Source organism: Cuculus canorus, chromosome 2 (genome assembly GCF_017976375.1).
Source record: "Cuculus canorus isolate bCucCan1 chromosome 2, bCucCan1.pri, whole genome shotgun sequence".
NCBI lineage: Eukaryota > Metazoa > Chordata > Aves > Cuculiformes > Cuculidae > Cuculus > Cuculus canorus.
The window spans coordinates 110291527-110309971 of NC_071402.1; the positions used below are offsets into that span (position 1 = coordinate 110291527).

Here is an 18445-nt window from a genome sequence, read left to right on the forward strand (position 1 = left end):
GATGATCTTTAAGGTCCCTTCCAACCCAAACTATTTTATGATTCTAAGTCTCATTTTCAGCCTGGTGCACAAGCAAGCTCTTATGCTGGACCTTGGGATGCTCTAACTCATATTCATCTGAGAACGACGCAGGGACAATCGCCGGCCAGGGTATCCAGTCTTGAAGATTTCTTCAGGAAAGCTTTATTTATTAAAAAGAGCCGCCCTCCCCCTTCCCCCCCCCCCCCCGCGGTATCGCTCCCCGCCGCCAGCTGGCGCTGTGCAGCCGCGCGGAGCTCCGGCGGCAGGGCGGGTGCACGCACGGGGTCACGTGGGGGAGGGATGCGCGGCGCGGGCCCCGCCTCGGCCCCTCCTCGGCCCCGCCCGCCGCAGCCTCGCGCCTGCGCAGTTGGGGCGGGCGCTGAAATTCAAATCCGCGGAGCGGTTGGAGGTGTTGCGGTTGGAGAGTGAGCGGTCATGGATCCCTTCACCGAGGTGAGGGTGCCCTTCGTCTGCGGAGGGTGTTCAGGGCTCCTTGCTCGTCCTCGCGTCCCCTCTCTGGGTGGAGATTCGGAGGGTCGTAGCGAGCCTCTCGCCCTGCAGCGAGGAGAGCCTTCCTGCCCCCTCGCCTCCCCCTGCTGGTGCCCCAGTGCCGCTGGGCCAGAGGGAGCAGCTTTGCAGGGCCTGAAGGGGCTACAGGAAAGCCGGGAGGGGCTGTTCACAAAGGCTTGTAGTGACAGGACGAGGGGGAACCGATATAAGCTGGAGAGGGGCAGATTTAGACGAGACATAAGGAGGAATTTATTCACGATGAGGGTGGTGAGGCACTGGCACAGGTTGCCCAGGGAAGCTGTGGATGGCCCATCCCTGGAGGTGTTCAAGGCCAGGCTGGGTGGGGCTTTGCGCACCCGGGTCTATGGGAGGTGTCCCTGCCCATAGTAGGGGGTTGGAATTAGATAATCTTTAAGGTCTCTTCCAACCCAAACCATTCTATGATTCCCTCAAGGGCCTGCGAAGGACAGGACCTCTTTTAAACCAGACTGATGCTTGATTGTGTTTCCTATCTCCTTTGGTGTTTGCCTTTAACGTGTGCGCAGCAGATAAGAGTTCTGGCTGAAACAGAAGGGACCCTGTAAGATAATGGGAGTGGGATTGGTATGCATTGTGCCTGCCATATCTAAAGTGAAGTTTGTTCTGATTAAAAGTGTGCCCTATTTGATATTATTGCCACTCGTGATTGGTGAATTTCATTGGCAGGCATGGTTCCTCTTTTTTTAAAAAAAGAAGTTAATTGTTACGCTGGATTTGTGTTTGTTTGATTGAGTTTTGCAGAGGGAAAGCTGTAACAAAACGAGTGGATTTGACTGGCTCGAATCTCTATGCATGTTGGAGGTTTCTTAACGATGCTGTAGTGTACTGTACTCTTTATTTTATTTATTACAGAGGCAATGCTTTGGAGTTTTACTGTGACTGCTTTGAGAAATGTAGCAAAAATAGTCTTCAGTCCACAGCCTACCTAAAAAAAACCCTAAACTACTTTAAAAAAAAAACCCAACTAAATAGAAATACATTGGTGAAATACTCTCTTCTCCCCTTGAAAATAATCTGTATATCAAGCTGACATGACTCAAATAAACAGCGCCCCAAAAAAGGCAACTGCACACATGTAATTAAAAAAAGTGAACATAAAAGTGTGGATCTGAACATATTTACTAAATGTGTTATGCCAAGGCAGATCTGCCCTGCTTCCCATGTAAAGGCTTGCTAAGAGTAAACATCTAAAACCTACTTCCTTAATTGGTAGCAAGTGACAAGATCCAACTAGTCTTAAAAAAACCTCTTAGTCCAGACTACCAAATCATGTTTAAAACGGTTTTGCATGCTGGGAGATATTCCAACCTCAACACGCCCTTCTTGTAAATAAGTGACTTTGAAAAGCTATGACCAACTGCCAGGCTGCTTCTCAGACTGAGCTTCATTCAAAGGTTAACTAGTATTGCAGAGTGTCTAAAATGTTGCATGTCAAGAATGTGCATCTGCTGTGGAGGACTTCCCACTGTTGTGTAAAAATCTGACCATTATTAATGTATTAATATTGAAGTTTAATAACTTTACTCAAAGTTTTCTGAAAAGGAATCTTTTTACCACCTACTGTGAAGTATTTATAGTCAGGTGTTTTTTTTTCTTTTACTATAATCTTTCCTTACCTTAACTGTTTTCAGATAATCTTTGTCTACCAATTACTGTGCTCTGTAACTTGCAGGGAACCAGTGAGGAATCGTAAGTGTTGATTATGTAAAGCAGTATAATTCGAGCCTTAACTGGCCAAAGCATAGTTTGATGTTTGAGGAGCATTTTACAGTAAAAATTTTATCCTTGTTTCACTGAACGTAAACTCAAGTAAATCTTGCTTTGAGATTCAGTGGAATGCTTTCAAATCAGACAGTTCTGAAACAGAGTTTCTTTTGATTAATCTTATAAGCAAAAGTCTTCTGAATCTCAGCCAAGTTATTAATACAGAACACACTCAGGAGATGGTGTAGTGGACACTTGGGATAATAATGAACGTGTTATTTGTGGCTTTCTGTTCATAGCTGATTTTATAATTCACACAAAAGGCTTTTTTTGGTACTACAGAATGTTAGAAATAATCTAGGTTATTTTGTACTTTGAAGTACTTTGTAATAGTCATAGAGTGAAGTATGAATTCCTAGCATAGCAGATGACCAAAGAGAAATAAGTGGTGCAGTTCCTCGGGGGAAAACTTAAATAAATATAAAACTTAAAAGGTTGAAGTTAACCACTCCTTCAATGTTATAGATAAATTTATTCCCTTTGGTGTGTTCTGCTAGTAAAGCTGTGTAGTTGGATCAAATTTTTGTAATCGCATATGGGCTTGAGTATCTCCTCTAGTGCTGCTAAATACATGCTTTAAAACATACTTTCTAAAACCAAGATCATCTCTCAACTTTTGAAGTGGGAAGGCCTTTTCTGTTTTTTAGAAGGTGCTTTTGCAACGCCATCAGTGACTTAGTAGTTCTCAGATTCTTAGACACAATGAAATAGACATGTCTTGCTATGAAACTTTTGGCTTGGAGAATGTACTTGTAGTGAATACTCTGATGAAGTTGAAATGTAACTCTCAAGTTCTGGTGACTGGCTTACTCATCATGTGTAATAGCAGCGTTTGAATTATGACAGTTACATGGAAAACTTGAGATACAACAAGCCAATAGGAGCTGGAGTTCAACAGAGGCATGCATTCTTAGGAAGTGACACCCTATTTGTAACAACTGGAACTCTATTTTACTGAACTAACAAAACAGAAAGGAATGTGACTGCATTTGAATAGAACTGTAGGAATACTGTTGTGGAAGACGTGCTCAACTTCACATAGAGTGGTGAAAATCTTTAAAGCTATATAAATTATGTATGTAGGTGTTACCTGCACTATGTAGCTCTGCCTTTTAGAGGTTGAAATAAGGAAATCTGACTTATGGACACAACTAGCATGGAACATGCATTGAAGGCACTCTTGGTGTTTTATACGTACCTTTCCGTGCCCCCACAACTTTCCTCCCTCCAAAAAAAAAAAATCTTCCTATGAAAGTTAAAGAAGCTGATTTTTGCTTTCACAAAAAAAAAAAAAAAGAAAACCTGTTGAGATTGACATTCCATTTGTCCTTTGTTGCTCTACAATGGATCATTCTTTAAGACTTCAGCCTTAGACAGTTAAATATGTTAAATGTGTATTTAATTGCTCTGCAACAGGACAGATAATGGCTGGCACAGTTCTCAAAATAATTTATGTGCCACAAAACAAGTGCAGTTTATATGCTTCCCAAAAGGCCACTAGTTCAATCACGCAATTTCTCATCTCAAAGTGCCTTAAAACCTAGATCAAAGGAGTAATTAAGTATGCTTTAGATATGATCAAACCGAGTGCTGATTTATGGATTTATAAATGCAGTATTAAAGTCTTCCCCCCTAAAGCCAAAATGACAAAAAAAAAAAATTGAAAAAAGCCCAAATCACAATCTATTTCAAACTTGCAAGCTATAAGGAACCACTTTCTACTAGTGTGGAACTTTTACCAAAACAGCTATTTAATACAGAATATGATCATAGTATTCAAATTTCCAGTGGATAGGAAATGAAAAAGAATGTTGTTAGGTAGCTTAACTGATATCTCTTTATGTTCTTCTATGTTATTTGTGACATAGAAGAATATATGTGAATATATTGTGATAATTAGCCTGTTTATTAAGACAGCTAGTTGTAACAGTTTGTTCTTCTTAAAATTTGAGCTTGAGGAAGGAAAATAGCAAGGCTGTAATAGCAACATTGTGGGGGTTTTTTTTAATTTTAAGAATGACATGTTTAATTTGTTGAATGTTTTTTTAATGACCATGTGGCAGCCATTTCAGTGCTGTTTATTTTAATAGCACGTGAGTGCTGATCAGGAAACTTGACAGTGTGATTTAGCATACTAGCAAGACTTGACAGTTTAAGACTATCATGTGGTGATTTAGTAAAAAAGTAATTACTTTCAAACATTTCTGACTGCTTGAGGCTCTATAGAACCCTTTTTTTTTTTTTTTTTTTTTTTTTTAGATTTTGCCACTCCTTGTATCTCTTCAGCCTGATTTCCTTTGTAAGACAATGAACAGGCTGGACCGCTGGGCATGAGGTTTAACAAGACCAAATGCCGGGTCCTGCACTTGGGGCACAACAACCCTATGCAGTGCTACAGACTGGGGGAAGAGTGGCTGGAGAGCTGCATGGAAGAGAAAGTCCTGGGGGTGCTGGTTGACAGCCGACTGAACATGAGCCAGCAGTGTGCCCAGGTGGCCAAGAAGGCCAACGGCATCTTGGCTTGTATCAGAAATGGGGTCACCAGCAGGTCCAGGGAGGTTATTCTCCCTCTGTACTCGGCACTGGTGAGACCGCACCTCGAGTACTGTGTTCAGTTCTGGACTCCTCACCACAAGAAGGATGTTGAGGCTCTGGAGCATGTCCAGAGAAGAGCAACGAAGCTGATGAGGGGCGGGAGAACAAGTCTTACGAGGAGCGGCTGAGAGAGCTGGGGTTGTTTAGCCTGGAGAAGAGGAGGCTGAGGGGAGACCTTATTACTCTCTACAACTACCTAAAAGGAGGTTGTGGAGAGGAGGGAGCTGGCCTCTTCTCCCAAGTGACAGGGGACAGGACAAGAGGGAATGGCCTGAAGCTCCACCAGGGGAGGTTCAGGTTGGATATCAGAAAAAAATTCTTCACAGTAAGAGTCATTGGGCACTGGAACAGGCTGCCCAGGGAGGTGGTCGAGTCACCTTCCCTGGAGGTGTTTAAGGAATGGGTGGATGAAGTGCTGAGGGACATGGTTTAGGGAGTGTTAGGAATGGTTGGACTCGATGATCCAGTGGGTCCTTTCCAACCTGGTGATTCTGTGATAATAACAACTAGTTCATAGTAATGAACCTACTGACTTGCTTCACATTTTCTCAATATGAGTGTCTCAGGCTTAACTGCTTATACAGTATTCATGACAGTTTGTGGCCAGGTGAAAAGTCCCAAACCATTGCCTCTGTGAAGAAAAGGCTGTAGCCGGTTGTCTGTCTGGTAGGCCAAACCACTTCAGTAAATCTGCAAACTGGCTGTCCAGATAGCAAGAAAGTAGCTTGGAATGTGCTGCAGTGTAGGCTGCCTTTTCTCCAACAGGTACTTCCTGAAAACAGGAGAAGCTGTGGGTATTGCAGTGGTGAAATCAAAGCATGGAGGATCAGAGGTTATCACACTGAGAAAAAGGATGAAGACAGGAAAACCATGTAGTTGGCCCTGTAGAAAATGTTTTCTTCGTTCTGCTTTTGGGAGGGAATAGACAGTCAGAAAACCAGACTTTCAATATTTCTATCACATGGCATTACAGTAAATCAGATAGCGACATCTGAAAGCTGCATTGGTCTTAATGTAGCCTTGACTATAAATTTCTGGTCTTGTTCATCTTTTTATATGCTATATAAATTTCAAGCAATTTTGATTTGAACTATTATTTGTTAATGCACTTATCAATGTATAGTAACACACGATTTATTGGCTACTCAGAAACTTCTTGAAAGAACCCGTGCCAGGCGAGAGAACCTGCAGAAGAAAATGGCAGAGCGGCCCAAGATGGGAGTGAGACCCACAGTGCAGACCAAGAGAGTCAGAGAGCCTTTGTTAGAAACTGGTAACCAGGCTTCTCTTCCTGGCGAAGAAGGTATTTTGCAATAAGCTTAATAAATATTGTCTTTTTCTGTAAGTCCCATTTCCGTTATTTTCTTAGGGCAAGTGAAAACCCTTAGTATTTATCTTAAACTAAATAGCAATGGGTGCAGTTATGTGGCCACTAGGACTGAATGTGGCTAATGTTTATCTTAACCTGAGAGCATATGCTCCAAGGAATTAGTAATTGTGTGTATATATATATGTGTGTGTGTGTGTATGTGTGTGTGTATATATATATATAATAAGTATTTGTACGATGCCAAAGATAGTGCCTTGAGCTTGGTAGAATTTGGAAGGGGCACTTTTTGGGGAGGCATATCAGAGTATTTGTAAATAATAACTTTGATAGAAATAAAGCTTTGTACTGCATCTGAAAATACTTTAGACTGTTTGAATAATAATTTCCTTGAATACTTTGACCTGAACAGAGAAACCTGGTACAAAACCATCACCATCAAAGAGGCTCTGTCCTAACAATATGGAAACTCAAGCTTCCAGTTCAGAAAACATGCAACCAGTTCCTTCAAGTTCCATGAGCCATCGTTCTCCTAAAATGACTTCAGAGTTGCATGTAACTACTCCTAACAGGGCTTCTTTGGTTCAGCCTCTTGAGAAAGAGAAAACAAATACCGAGTCAGAAACTCCTGCAACGCTTTCAGTGAAAGCACGTATGCAGAAATTGGCAGAACAGCGGCGCTGCTGGGATAGCGAAGGTGTGTTTCACTTGCTAAGCAGTATTGGTGATTTTCAGTGTTTGCTAGCAGAAGATAATTTTGTGTATCTGAATGCTAATGTTTTCATAAAGAATTCTTAGATAGCACAGGGGAAGACCTAAAATAATGAAACGGTTGACTACAGATTATAAATTTTTTAAATATTTTTTTTCCTATTGTCCTGCCTTGTTACAGCAGTGACAGAAAACTAGTAAACTGCTTGGTTAAAAATGTCTTGGCTTTGCAATAAGCTTTACATTAATTTGATTAGTCTCAGAGCTAGTAGCTTGATGTTGTTGATAGCAAAAACATCTAACTGTTGCTGAACTAAATATTTAGTAAAATGAAAAAGCTGCAAATCTGTCTCAGTAAAATATACTATAATTAACAAAATAAATGTGTGTTTCTTTTTTCTAGATCCCCTTGAAAGCGTTCTTCTGTCTCCCCTACAGTCAAAAGATCTGTCTGTTTCTCCACCTAAGCAGACATCTAATGCCCTGGCAACTAATACCCCTATTGGGAGAAGAGGCCGTTTAGCTAACCTTGCTGCTACAATTGGTTCCTGGGAAGATGACCTAAGTCATCCATCTGCAAAGCAAAACAATGCACAAGAACAGCCTGGCACTACTTGTTTATCCAAATTGTCCACTACAAGTGGAGCATCTGCTAGAATCAATAGTAGCAGTGTAAAGGAGGAAGCTGCATCCTGTTCTCAAAGGCTTGTTGAGGCTTCTATTAATAAACCAGCAAACTCAAAGATAGCGGTGAGTGTCTGATTTAGTTGCTGATTAAAAATTTATTTCAGTCTCGGGGTGGGGGGGACAGATGACAAATGTTATATCATAGCTTTTAGATCTGAATTTAAAGATCTGGTGTGAGCAATCTTCATTTATTTACAACTTTTGCTTTATTGCAACCTCACATGTCCGTTTTTAGTAGCAGACAAACAGCTTATAGTCCATTTTATTGAGACTTACAGATGAGTGTACTTAAGTCTTTTAAAAGTTAATGTCAAAGTGATTGATTGTTTTTGACCATCAGGAGGGAGCTTGGCCGGGGTTTCACTCTAACTTCGTATAGCTGATTGACTAAAATTTGTGAATATTATTGCTGTATGAAAATTCAATCAAAGTGCTGAAATTGTTCAATTTATGCCATTTATGAAATGACAATTGCCTACTATGTGCAATCTTGTTTAAGGAAACATGGGAAAACACCTAAAGTAGCTGGCAAAAGCATCTGGAATCAAATGCTGAAACAATTTGAAATACTGGATTAAAAAAAATTTACTAAAAGCTTATAACACTTTTTCTCTGCTTTGTCTATTTCTGATGGATGGAATAGGTGTGTTATGGTACAGTGTGCTATGCAAATGCTTTCATTCTTTTTTCCTCTTGAGAGAATAAGAACGTGCAGTCTTATCTTAATGTTATTCCTTTTTCCCTTATTAAGGATCCAAACAATTTTTCAACACAATCCCCGAGAGTCACTCTTCCCTGTTCTAAAGAATCTGAAGTACAACAACCCCTAGCAGAGAACCTCTGCAGCCCTCAGAAAACTGAAAAGCGTACACGAACAGCAAAATCAACTTTGCCTGAACCAGTTCAGTCCAAAGAAGAGCCAGTCAAAGGAACACATGTGCAACTTGTACCTAAGGGTAAACCCGCAACACCAGGTAAGCTGTTTTTCAGCTTCCACAAATATTAGTTCAAATTAGGCTTGTGTCCTGTGTTGAAAACTACACATTAGTTAAGAAATTATGGTAACATATCAGATAATTCCTATTTCCTGTTCTGACTTTATTCAAGTCATGAAGAGTTCTGTGATAATTGTCATAAATTGTACAGATTCCATAGTTTGCAAGAGTATTTTCTTGGTCATGGTTTTAGTAAGTATTGAGAGCCAAAGTAATCTAACTTGTCTCTCTATGTAAAAATATATGTTGTTAACATCAGTTAATTGAGACTTTTCAAAGCTGTTTTCAAATTTCAGGATACTACGTGTATCTAATTCATAAAGTCTGCTCCATTGTGTTAGAAGAAATCAAAGCTAAATGCCAGATAGATGCTTATACTTTGTATAGTGTCTTTCTTTTCAGTGGTAGCCTTGATGTTGAAACAAGTGATCATTCCCAGCTTTAAATTCAACTGCTTATTGTGTTAGAAACTTGGACTAACAGCTTGAACTTTTTGAAATGATGGCCAGTAGAGCAAGTGTTTGTCTCTAGATATGCTGATGATACATTGACACTTTGAATTTGTCTTTTATCTGCCTTATGTACTAGAATGCTCAGTTGTATGAAGGATGTAAGCGAGACTGGTTGTAGAGGAAATGTTGAAAAAGCAAACCAGTTTAAATAACTGCAGATCACATGTGGACTGTAGTAAGAGAAGGACATCTATTTGCTCTGATTTGCTGCTTTATTAATTTCAGTGTTTTGTTACTGTGGTGATTTGCACTTCAGGTTTTGTTTGTATAAAGTATAACAGAGTAAGAGCTGTAAAGATGACAGCTCAATTACCTCGTAGAGAGAATTCAGCAAGCTGCAAAATTGCAGCGATTTCTTTCTGTGTTTTTGAGAGTTTCTTTCAATGCAAAACAATTGTTCTTGTAGGGGGATCAGGAATTAAGCCCTTCCTGGAACGCTTTGGGGAGCGCTGTCAAGAGCGTAGTACACGAAGTCCTGCTACGAATACTTCAGGGTGCAGAACACCCATTGTTACCCCAAATACAAGGACAATCCAGGAAAGGCTTCTCAAACAAAATGAAAATTCCTCTACTGCCAATTTAGCTCTTCAGCTTAAGCAGGTATGACTTTGTACATTCATAGCTTGCTTATAAGCTTGGGGAAGATTCTTACTGCTCTACACCTTCTTGAGGAATATAAAATGTTTTGACGTGCTAGAGCTATTGGCTTTTTCCCCCATTCTCTTTTATTTTCTTAGGAACGTGAACGAGAACTTGCATGTCTTCGTGGCCGGTTTGATAGGGGCAATCTGTGGAGTGCAGACAGGAGTCAAAGTTCACAGAGGAAACTTCCAGAAGCTAAAATGGTAATGTGTTACCTCTGTGTGTATGAAAAGATGGTCTGAATTGTTTTAACATGTTCTGAATACAGGCATAGATGTGCAAATTTAAAAAAAAGATGAAAACCTATGCTATGTGAATGCCCAGGCTGTGCAAGACTGCTGGTCAATTGGTTTGTATGATTATTAAAAAGTTATTGGATTTTTTTCCTATTTCAGAGTTAACTAAGGAGACAAATAAAACTGATTTGAGCCAAATAATTTTTTTTATGATGTTAATTATGTGGGGGTTTTTAATCCTGTAACTTTAAAACCAAAAAAGAACTCCTCACACAAACATTCATTTTAGTATTTAGTATTTGGTGTTTCAGCTGAATTTGTAACAGAAATAAATAGGATTCTTCTTGGTATTGGATAGGTGACCTCTTTTTTTTTTTTTTTTTCAGGTGTTAATGTGTTTCTTTCTTGTAGTTTTTTTAAGTCACTCTGAACATTACCTCCTGAATGTATTATGTTTTAATTTTCGCCAGGAAAGCCCATCTCGGACTAGTCCAAAACGCCCTCTTAGTTCAGATGCCACTGCTTTTGGATCAGCAGAAGACACATCAGCAGGTCAAAGGCCAGCAAAGTCTCCCAGCTTGGAGTCTTCAGGTAAGAACTGCCACTGTTTGCTTGTGGCTAATACTGAAGCACTGTCTTCGATCTTCATGAACGAATATAGAGGCTAGTAGCACAGACATATGGAACTGGACCTCTAATTTGGTTGCTGATTTGTCTAAATCTTCTCATAATAATACTCTGCACTCCTGTACCACCTCAAACATTGAGGCAAGACTGCCTTTTCATTTCTTAGTGGATTTACCTACGTTTCATGTTTTCACATATGTTAAGTGTAGAGAGAGCGAATGACAATCATCAATTATGGATCTAATTTATACTGTACCTAGGTATTCAAATTTTCACAATAATCCAACAGGAGGAAACGCTTCCCTTGTCAGTATCCCCTTATGATATTAATTCTCATAATAAAGGATGTGAAAAGAAGTCTCTGGTGTGCTCATGATACCCTTTTGAGCACTTACTGAGCGGAGGCTCTTTTCTCTGTGAAAAGAGAGTGAACTTGATTAAAACGTCTTATAGACTTTATGGGCAAAAAGGCTATAACGTGTGCTTTTAGAAAAATAATATTCTGCTCTTATGTTAGATTTGGTGGGTTTTGTGTGGTAGTTTTTTCTTGTTAAACTTCCCCTGTTTGTCTGAGCGGCTGCACTCTAATATGGCTTCAGCGTTTTCTTGTGCTATCAATTTTCCGATTTTAGGATAGAAGTCTAGCTGTACAGAATGGAGGGTATGTATTACACTGTGCTTCTTTTTTTGACAGCAAGCTAACTCTAATACTTTATCTAGTGGGCTTTTTGTAAGTTGTCAGCTGTATTATCAAACTTCCAAAACTCAGTAACTGAAAAAGAAAGATTCAAAGGCTGGATATAATCTTTAGTGACTTATTTTTTTATAAACTACTCAGATGTTCCTAAATGTGAAGAGACTGATAAACCCAGCCCTCTGAAGATCACTGAGCTGAAGAGCCCTGTAAAAACGATGCCTGTCTCAAAACTTGAACAACTTGCTGAGATACCAAAAGGTTTGTATTGAGTAGATGTATATTAATGCATTTAGCTATTTATTGCCACTTGTCCAGAGGAGTGTTAATATTCTTCAAGTCTGAACAATGAATTCACCGTTCATTCGCTAATGCTCATGTGTTTTGTAAAGAGATTTACATAAAACGAATCAGGAAGTTTCTTTTATCATAACCCTTCTCTTTTGACAGTGAAGTCTTCAGGGAATATTAAAATGCTGATATTAGAAGTTTATTGGGAAAGGACAGAAATCACCACTCTACTGTGGGACTTGCAGTGAAGTTTCAGACCCATTTGAACTAAAATACTGAAACTTGTCCAAGTGCATGTTTTTATTACCTTTCTGTATCGATTATGCAGTATATGTGGCAGCAGTATATTAAAATAAGGATGAAAGTATGATTTAGGAATCTATATACCTGATTATAAGAGCTCTTTAATTAAACTTAAGTCAACTATTTTTGCTTTTCAATTATCTTTTAACATGTTTCTGTTTATTTAATGAGAGTGAAGAGTTTATTGATGATGCTACTAATATTTTTAAAACTTCACCCTTCAGATGAAGTATATGAAATTGAAATGAGTGTGGATGACGAGATGAATAGCTCAAAAGTGATAAATGAAATATTTGAAGTTCTTGAAGAGGATGGTCCAGACATAGAAAAGCTGAAGAAAGAAATGAGCCTAAGTATGGAAGGTGGAAGTGATGAGGATGAGCAGGAAGAGTCACTGAATATTTCATCAATGTCTCTGTTAACCCCTCTAGTGGAATCTGTTGGTCCAGAGGTGAGAATTATTAGAAGGTGCGGTAAGGCTTGTTTATCACACAAAGATGTACAATTTTTGCTTGTGAACAGTGATATTTTGTTGTATTATGGTACTTGGGCAGTTAGAGAAGCTGCAAATGATGTTTTGCTAATGAAAACATAATAAAACAAAGATATTTTCCTTTGAAAATAGCATAGCCTATTGAATGATCTACTAAGCAAGTGCTTCTGCAAAATGAAGCTTGGGCATATACATGTATTTGCTGGACTTGAATGGATGCAAGTATACCACTGGAAGTGTTTAATGATGAGAATCTGAAGATAAGTAATTGGGTAACTGTACCAGTTTGGAAAACAGCGGTGAAATCTTGACTTCAATGATCTTGGTGTCTTTAAATACAATGGCTTGCTCTATGTCCTAGGAAATATTTGTAAAACTGTCTGTTAAATAATATTAAGCAGAACTCTAAAATTATTAATTGTATGGAAAAACAAAGAAAACAGGTAATGGTTAATGTGGATGTATATCTGTAATACAACTTCTTATTTTTCCCAGGCCTTTGTTTCTCCCTGTAAGTCAACTGGTGAAGGTAGCAGTATCAGTGATGTGAGTCAGAAGTCTGAAAAGTTCCAAAGAACTGAAGTACCCAGGGCAGAATCTGGAGACAGTATTGGTTCTATGTCAGAAGATCGCAACCTTCCATATAGGTAATAAACACAAAAAACAATACCTGATTCTGTATCTGTGTAAATCTAAGACATTAGCTTTTTTAACTTTTTAATGAAAATGATTAAAATAGAAATGAAGCTTTTTTCCAAGATCTCAACTTTTGTCAAAGATTGCCTCTGTGTAGTCTATATGTTGCTTAAACTTAAAATGAATTCATAGGATACTTCTTTAAAGCCATTTAGGCAAGTTGGAAAGTATCGATATCTGATACCTATCTGCGTATATAAAACCAAAGCATCCAACCCTGTGAAAGATTTAATGGAGTTTCCTCTTTTAAAAGTGTTGATGCATATAGATCTCAAAGATTTAAAGAAACTGATCGTCCGTCAATAAAGCAAATCATTGTTCGCAAAGAAGATGTGGCTTCCAAGCTAGAAATGAAAAAGAATGGCCCATCTGATCAAGTCAATATCAAAAAGAAAATGCAGGTATGTAATACGCTCTTGAAAATCCTTTCTCTAACTTACTATTCCCTTGCTTAATTTTTCCTGTAAATGTCCAAGACATTCACATACTGCTTAGAACTGCAAAATTAGATTGTTTAGCTTAAGTACCTAATGGTAGAGAATGATACTGCATAATTTGAACAGCTAATGCATCTGCTGGAAGGCTCATGCTATAAAGTAAGTCTCGAGAGAAATAATGGTTGTTTTGAGAAGGGTATGGGGAATCTTATGTCCTGTTACTACCTTTGAATTAGGCAGGATTCACAACTACATTTAAAATACAATACTCTGATCTTTATTGCTGCCTTGCTCACCTACATTGCTGAGTCTGATTAACTGCTGCTTCCACTGGTGAAGGCAAGACTAGACTGAATATGGAGCATATAAACATTGAAGCAATTAATTCCCCACCATGTTTAAAACGCCTCTGAGGTCAAAAGCTGTGCTGCAATATTTCTTAGCAGAAGTAACTGTAAACTGCAAGGTTTTTGTAGTTTACTATCTAAGTGGTGTGATTGTCTTTTTTTTTTTTCATTTTTCTCAAGCATAGCCCCAAAAATGCTGATCTCAAGACACTTCCTAGTTAGAATGTAACACTAAATCTCTCTCTTCTTGCTGATTATTTTTACTGCTGGTTTACACTAGGAGCTGAATAATGAGATTAACATGCAGCAAACGGTGATTTATCAAGCCAGTCAAGCTCTGAACTGCTGTTTTGATGAGGAACACGGGAAAGGGTCACAAGAAGAAGCAGAGGCAGAGAGACTACTTCTCCTTGCAAGTAGGTTTTTTGACTCAAGTTAAATTCTTTGTCATGAATACTTTAGAGAGAATTGATGAACTCTGGCAATGCATTTATTATGCAACCTTGTTGCTTTATTAGTAGTTTTTTACCTGGAAAATGGGAGGGGATAATATCTATTGTGTCTCAACTTCTGTAGGCAAGAAGGCAATTTCTGTATCTTTTTGTCTGCAATATTCCTACTATTCTGGAAAATGGTTAAGATGTCTGTTGCATTTTGCATATGGCAAAAAATTTGTTCAGTACTATTTTTTGCTCTGTTACCACTATAATTAACTTCTCTATGCAGCTGAAAAGAGAACTGCTTTATTGGAAGAACTGAATAAACTGAAGAGTGAGGGACCTCATAGTAAAAGAAGTAAAGCTGCGTCTCCATCCACTGAATTTGCTCCTTCCAGGGGATCTGTTTCCATTTCAGAAATGCGTCTACCTCTAAAAGCAGATTTTGTATGTGGTACAGTTCAAAAACCAGGTAAAACTACCAACTGAAAGCTTTGCTTCTTCCTTCTGCCTTCCCTCATCCTCACCACGTATATTTCTGGTTCGTTGACCTTGTTTTTTTGTCTCCTGTGTTTGGCGTTTCTCAGAATTCTGGGCGTCATGAAAACTTAGCAATTGCATTTAATTGATCTGCTTTTTGTCTAAGTTTTCAATGTTTTCCATGGCTGTTCAATTGCATCCTGGCTTGTGAGGTTAGAGAAACTTGTCAAGACTTTCCAAGCCAGTCTCAAGGATCTTTATAGTCCTCTGTAACCTTTTGGGGAAGAAGTAGAATTTTGTATCTCCTGCCTTCTTTCTTGCTGCCTTGGGTTTTTTTTTGATGGATGCAAATCCTGTACTAAATATGATTACATGAATTCTGATATCTGTTGTTGTTTGAAATGCTCATTAAGTCTCTCTTTTTCAGTCCTTTAACATTTGAAAATATTTGACCTATAAAGACTAGTCTTCTTTTATCTTGTCATATTTAAGTCATCCAAGTGTTAAAATGTGGATTTGTTTCTTTTGTTACAGAAGACTATCTGCCAATCTCTCTGTAGATCTAGAGCCTTATACTGGAACATAGTAAGCTTCCGTCATGTAGTGATTTAGACAATCCACAAGCCTGCAGTAACCATTGCAGTTTTATATAATGCTACAGAATATGATTGTAGCTGGACAGGTTCCTCTTACTTGCCTTACTAGATATCAAGGGCAAAAGTAACTGAACAAGGGTTTTTTTAACATTGGTTGTAAAAACTATTGAATTCGTACAGAGCTTCTTTTTTTTTAACTGTCCTATGAAATAAATGTATTTTTGTCTCTTCGAAGAAAGCCACAGCCATGGATATATATGTAAATCTGACCTAATTTATGACCCACACCCTACTCCCAAAATGTTACAGTTCTTGTTGCATGAGACAATTAATCTCTCTTATAGGAAAGCTTCTTTAATGGTTACAAAAAACCCCAATTTAGTTACTGTCAGTAATTCTCAAACCTGACTCGTCTAAACAAATGACTATGAACTACCTGTCATCAAAACTTTATTCTGGAAGTGCAGGGTTTGCTATACTATGTGCACCAGATACTCGATTAATTGTTTTCATCCCTGAAGAGAACATAGAATATAAACAGTATAAATCGATGCTTACTGGAATCTCCAACAGTTGTTCTGGAAAGCTGTGACTTGTCTTATACAACAGAACACTCGAACGGTTTGGGTTTTTTTTTTCTTAACGTGCCATGATGTTATGCAATGCTTCTGCTTCACCGTTCAGCAATTTGTTGTGCAAACTCCAAATTATCTCCTGACGCTATTGAGATGTGCGCTTGTCGTTGTGTTTCTTTTTTTCCCCTTATGAGAAAACTTAAGGAAAGGAGTTGCCTGGATAGCCAGTTTTTTCATAGGACTGAAAAAAAAAACTATGAGAATGAGCGGTAGCAAAAGCCGATGTATGGTTCAGCTGGTAGGCCTAGAAAATGACAACAGAGTACAAGGGGCTAAGATTAATTGCTGAATCTGAAAGTTCTTCCTCTCACACACTGAGTAGTGTAGGTCTGGCTCAAGATATGCCAGGCAGTAATAAAATTGTTGTGAATACTGTGAAGACAGTTTTACTAGTAGACCCAGTAAGAAAAAACTTGTTTGAGTAGGTTTATTAGCAAATCTTGACTGTTTATGTAGGCAGAAACTGAGATGTTTAATGGCAATGCAATACTTGAAAGTTTTTAGACACTTGGACACCACTGGCTAAGGAACCCATCTGATATGTATTTACAGAAGCAGCAAATTACTACTATGTAATAATACTGAGATCTGGAGCAGGAAACATGATTGCCACTCCATTAGCAAGTACTGCCACCTCCCTGAATGGAGATGCTCTTACTTTTACTACGACATTTACTATGTAAGTATAAAAAAACTGTTTTGGAGCAAGTTTCAACTCTGATGGTGAAGCATGAATAAAAATGCTTAAAATCTTCACATAAGGGTGTTGTATTCTGCAAACAATACAGTGAGATCTTGTGGTATGGGATTTCCTCCCTCGAGAAATAGCTGGAATGCACTTCTCAATCTGGACTCTATTCTACCACTCATCAGCTAACTTATCGCTTGCTTTTTCTAGTCTTGTTCTCTCCTGGAACACCTGCCATGACAGATGGATTGCTCTGCCTTTGATCTGTGTTTTCTCTTTTGCAGCAACTAATGCTTTCTGTAGCTGTTTGGTTTTGGTATCTGGAAAAATTAGTACTCTTAAAACTAAAACTTTAACTCTCGCGGGGGACTGAAGGGTGCAATCTGAGAAACGGTATTTGCGTTCTATCTTCCCCTTTTCCTCCCTCCCCTTTTGTTCTAGAAAGTATTTTGAAATAATAATACACACAAGTCTTACATAGAAGTGCTGCTTGCGTGAAGAGTACTATTGTAGAAATGAAACAGCCCTATTGGCCTGCAGGAATAAACTGAACTGACTTCTTAGTAAGACATTAGTTATTAGTCAGCACTATGGCTAAGCCATAGCTTTCCTTTTTTTTAAAAAAAAAAAAAAGAAGAAAAAAACCAAGAAACAGCCTCCTGAGGCCCTCCCCCCCCCCCCCAAAAAAAAAAACCCCTTTTTTGTTTCAGTCTGTGTTTAACTTATTTTTTCCTCCTTGTCCCTTTTAGGCATGATGTGTCGAATGATTTTGAAATAAATGTGGAAGTTTACAGTTTGGTATGTATCGGCTCCTGTCAAGAGGATGTGTGAAGGAGAATGTGTTGTACATTCTTAATACCTTCTTGTATTGCAGGTGCAGAGAAAAGAAGTAACAAGCACTGATAAAAGGAAAAAACCAAATAAATCTAAGGTAAATGAAACCTGAAAATCGGTATGTTATATTTAACAGAATTTACACTAGGAAGACTACAGTCTTCAGGGAGAACTGACTAATAGTCTTAGACAATCTGTTGCTTGCTTTTACTCTTCTTGTTCTTCCTTGGAACATCTGCAATGACAGATGGGTTATGGAGTCCTGCGGCTTTTAGTAGATTGGACCTGCAGCAGTTGGTAGAGTCTGAAATATATTAGAGGGGAAGGAGAAATTGTCTTACTAGTTCTTCAGAATGCAATACTTTGCAAGCTTTATTTTTTAGGTGTGGTGCCTTTGATAGTGATTTAGTGCTGTTATTCTTCACTTGAACTTCACCAGTCAACATGCGATACCCTGCAGTGTGATTTGTCTTAAAGGTTCAATTGATCAAGTGGAGCACTTCTTTCTTCCCAGTGTTAAACAAAAGCACTTACATTTTTATTTGTTTTTAAATCAAACATTGTTTTAATAACTCCTTTGACGTAAGCATTTTGGCTTGGATAGGGTGCACATTTCAAGTGTTTATGCTTTTATTACGGCTTTGTGACACTAAACAAGCCAGTGGCTTTTTGGTTTTTTTCTTTTCATTCCCATAGCCGAGCACAGAGTCTGATTTCCTCCTTGTCAAGATGTCTTAATGAAAACAAGAAACTTGAACGTCTTTCTAAACAGTCGGAATAATACTTGAATCCTATCTTTGCAAACAGAAATAGGAACTTACTTCACTTTGGTTTTCACAGTGAAAGGA

General features: G+C 38.5%; 1 protein-coding gene across 2 annotated transcripts in view; it reads left to right on the forward strand.

Annotated features, from left to right (window-relative positions):
• Positions 1 to 375: 375 nt before the first annotated feature.
• Positions 376 to 18445, forward strand: part of ANLN (anillin, actin binding protein) — a 29964-nt gene continuing 11894 nt past the window's right edge. For both annotated transcript variants that reach the window (XM_054058532.1, XM_009557881.2), the window contains exons 1-17: positions 376 to 474; positions 6079 to 6232; positions 6669 to 6953; positions 7371 to 7717; positions 8406 to 8628; positions 9568 to 9761; positions 9899 to 10006; positions 10510 to 10630; positions 11505 to 11621; positions 12179 to 12405; positions 12943 to 13094; positions 13397 to 13544; positions 14208 to 14343; positions 14654 to 14836; positions 16628 to 16754; positions 17513 to 17561; positions 17638 to 17694. In XM_054058532.1, coding sequence (XP_053914507.1) covers positions 457 to 474; positions 6079 to 6232; positions 6669 to 6953; positions 7371 to 7717; positions 8406 to 8628; positions 9568 to 9761; positions 9899 to 10006; positions 10510 to 10630; positions 11505 to 11621; positions 12179 to 12405; positions 12943 to 13094; positions 13397 to 13544; positions 14208 to 14343; positions 14654 to 14836; positions 16628 to 16754; positions 17513 to 17561; positions 17638 to 17694 — 2646 coding nt within the window. In that variant the 5' untranslated portion in view covers positions 376 to 456. The remainder of the gene's footprint in view (positions 475 to 6078; positions 6233 to 6668; positions 6954 to 7370; positions 7718 to 8405; positions 8629 to 9567; positions 9762 to 9898; positions 10007 to 10509; positions 10631 to 11504; positions 11622 to 12178; positions 12406 to 12942; positions 13095 to 13396; positions 13545 to 14207; positions 14344 to 14653; positions 14837 to 16627; positions 16755 to 17512; positions 17562 to 17637; positions 17695 to 18445) is intronic.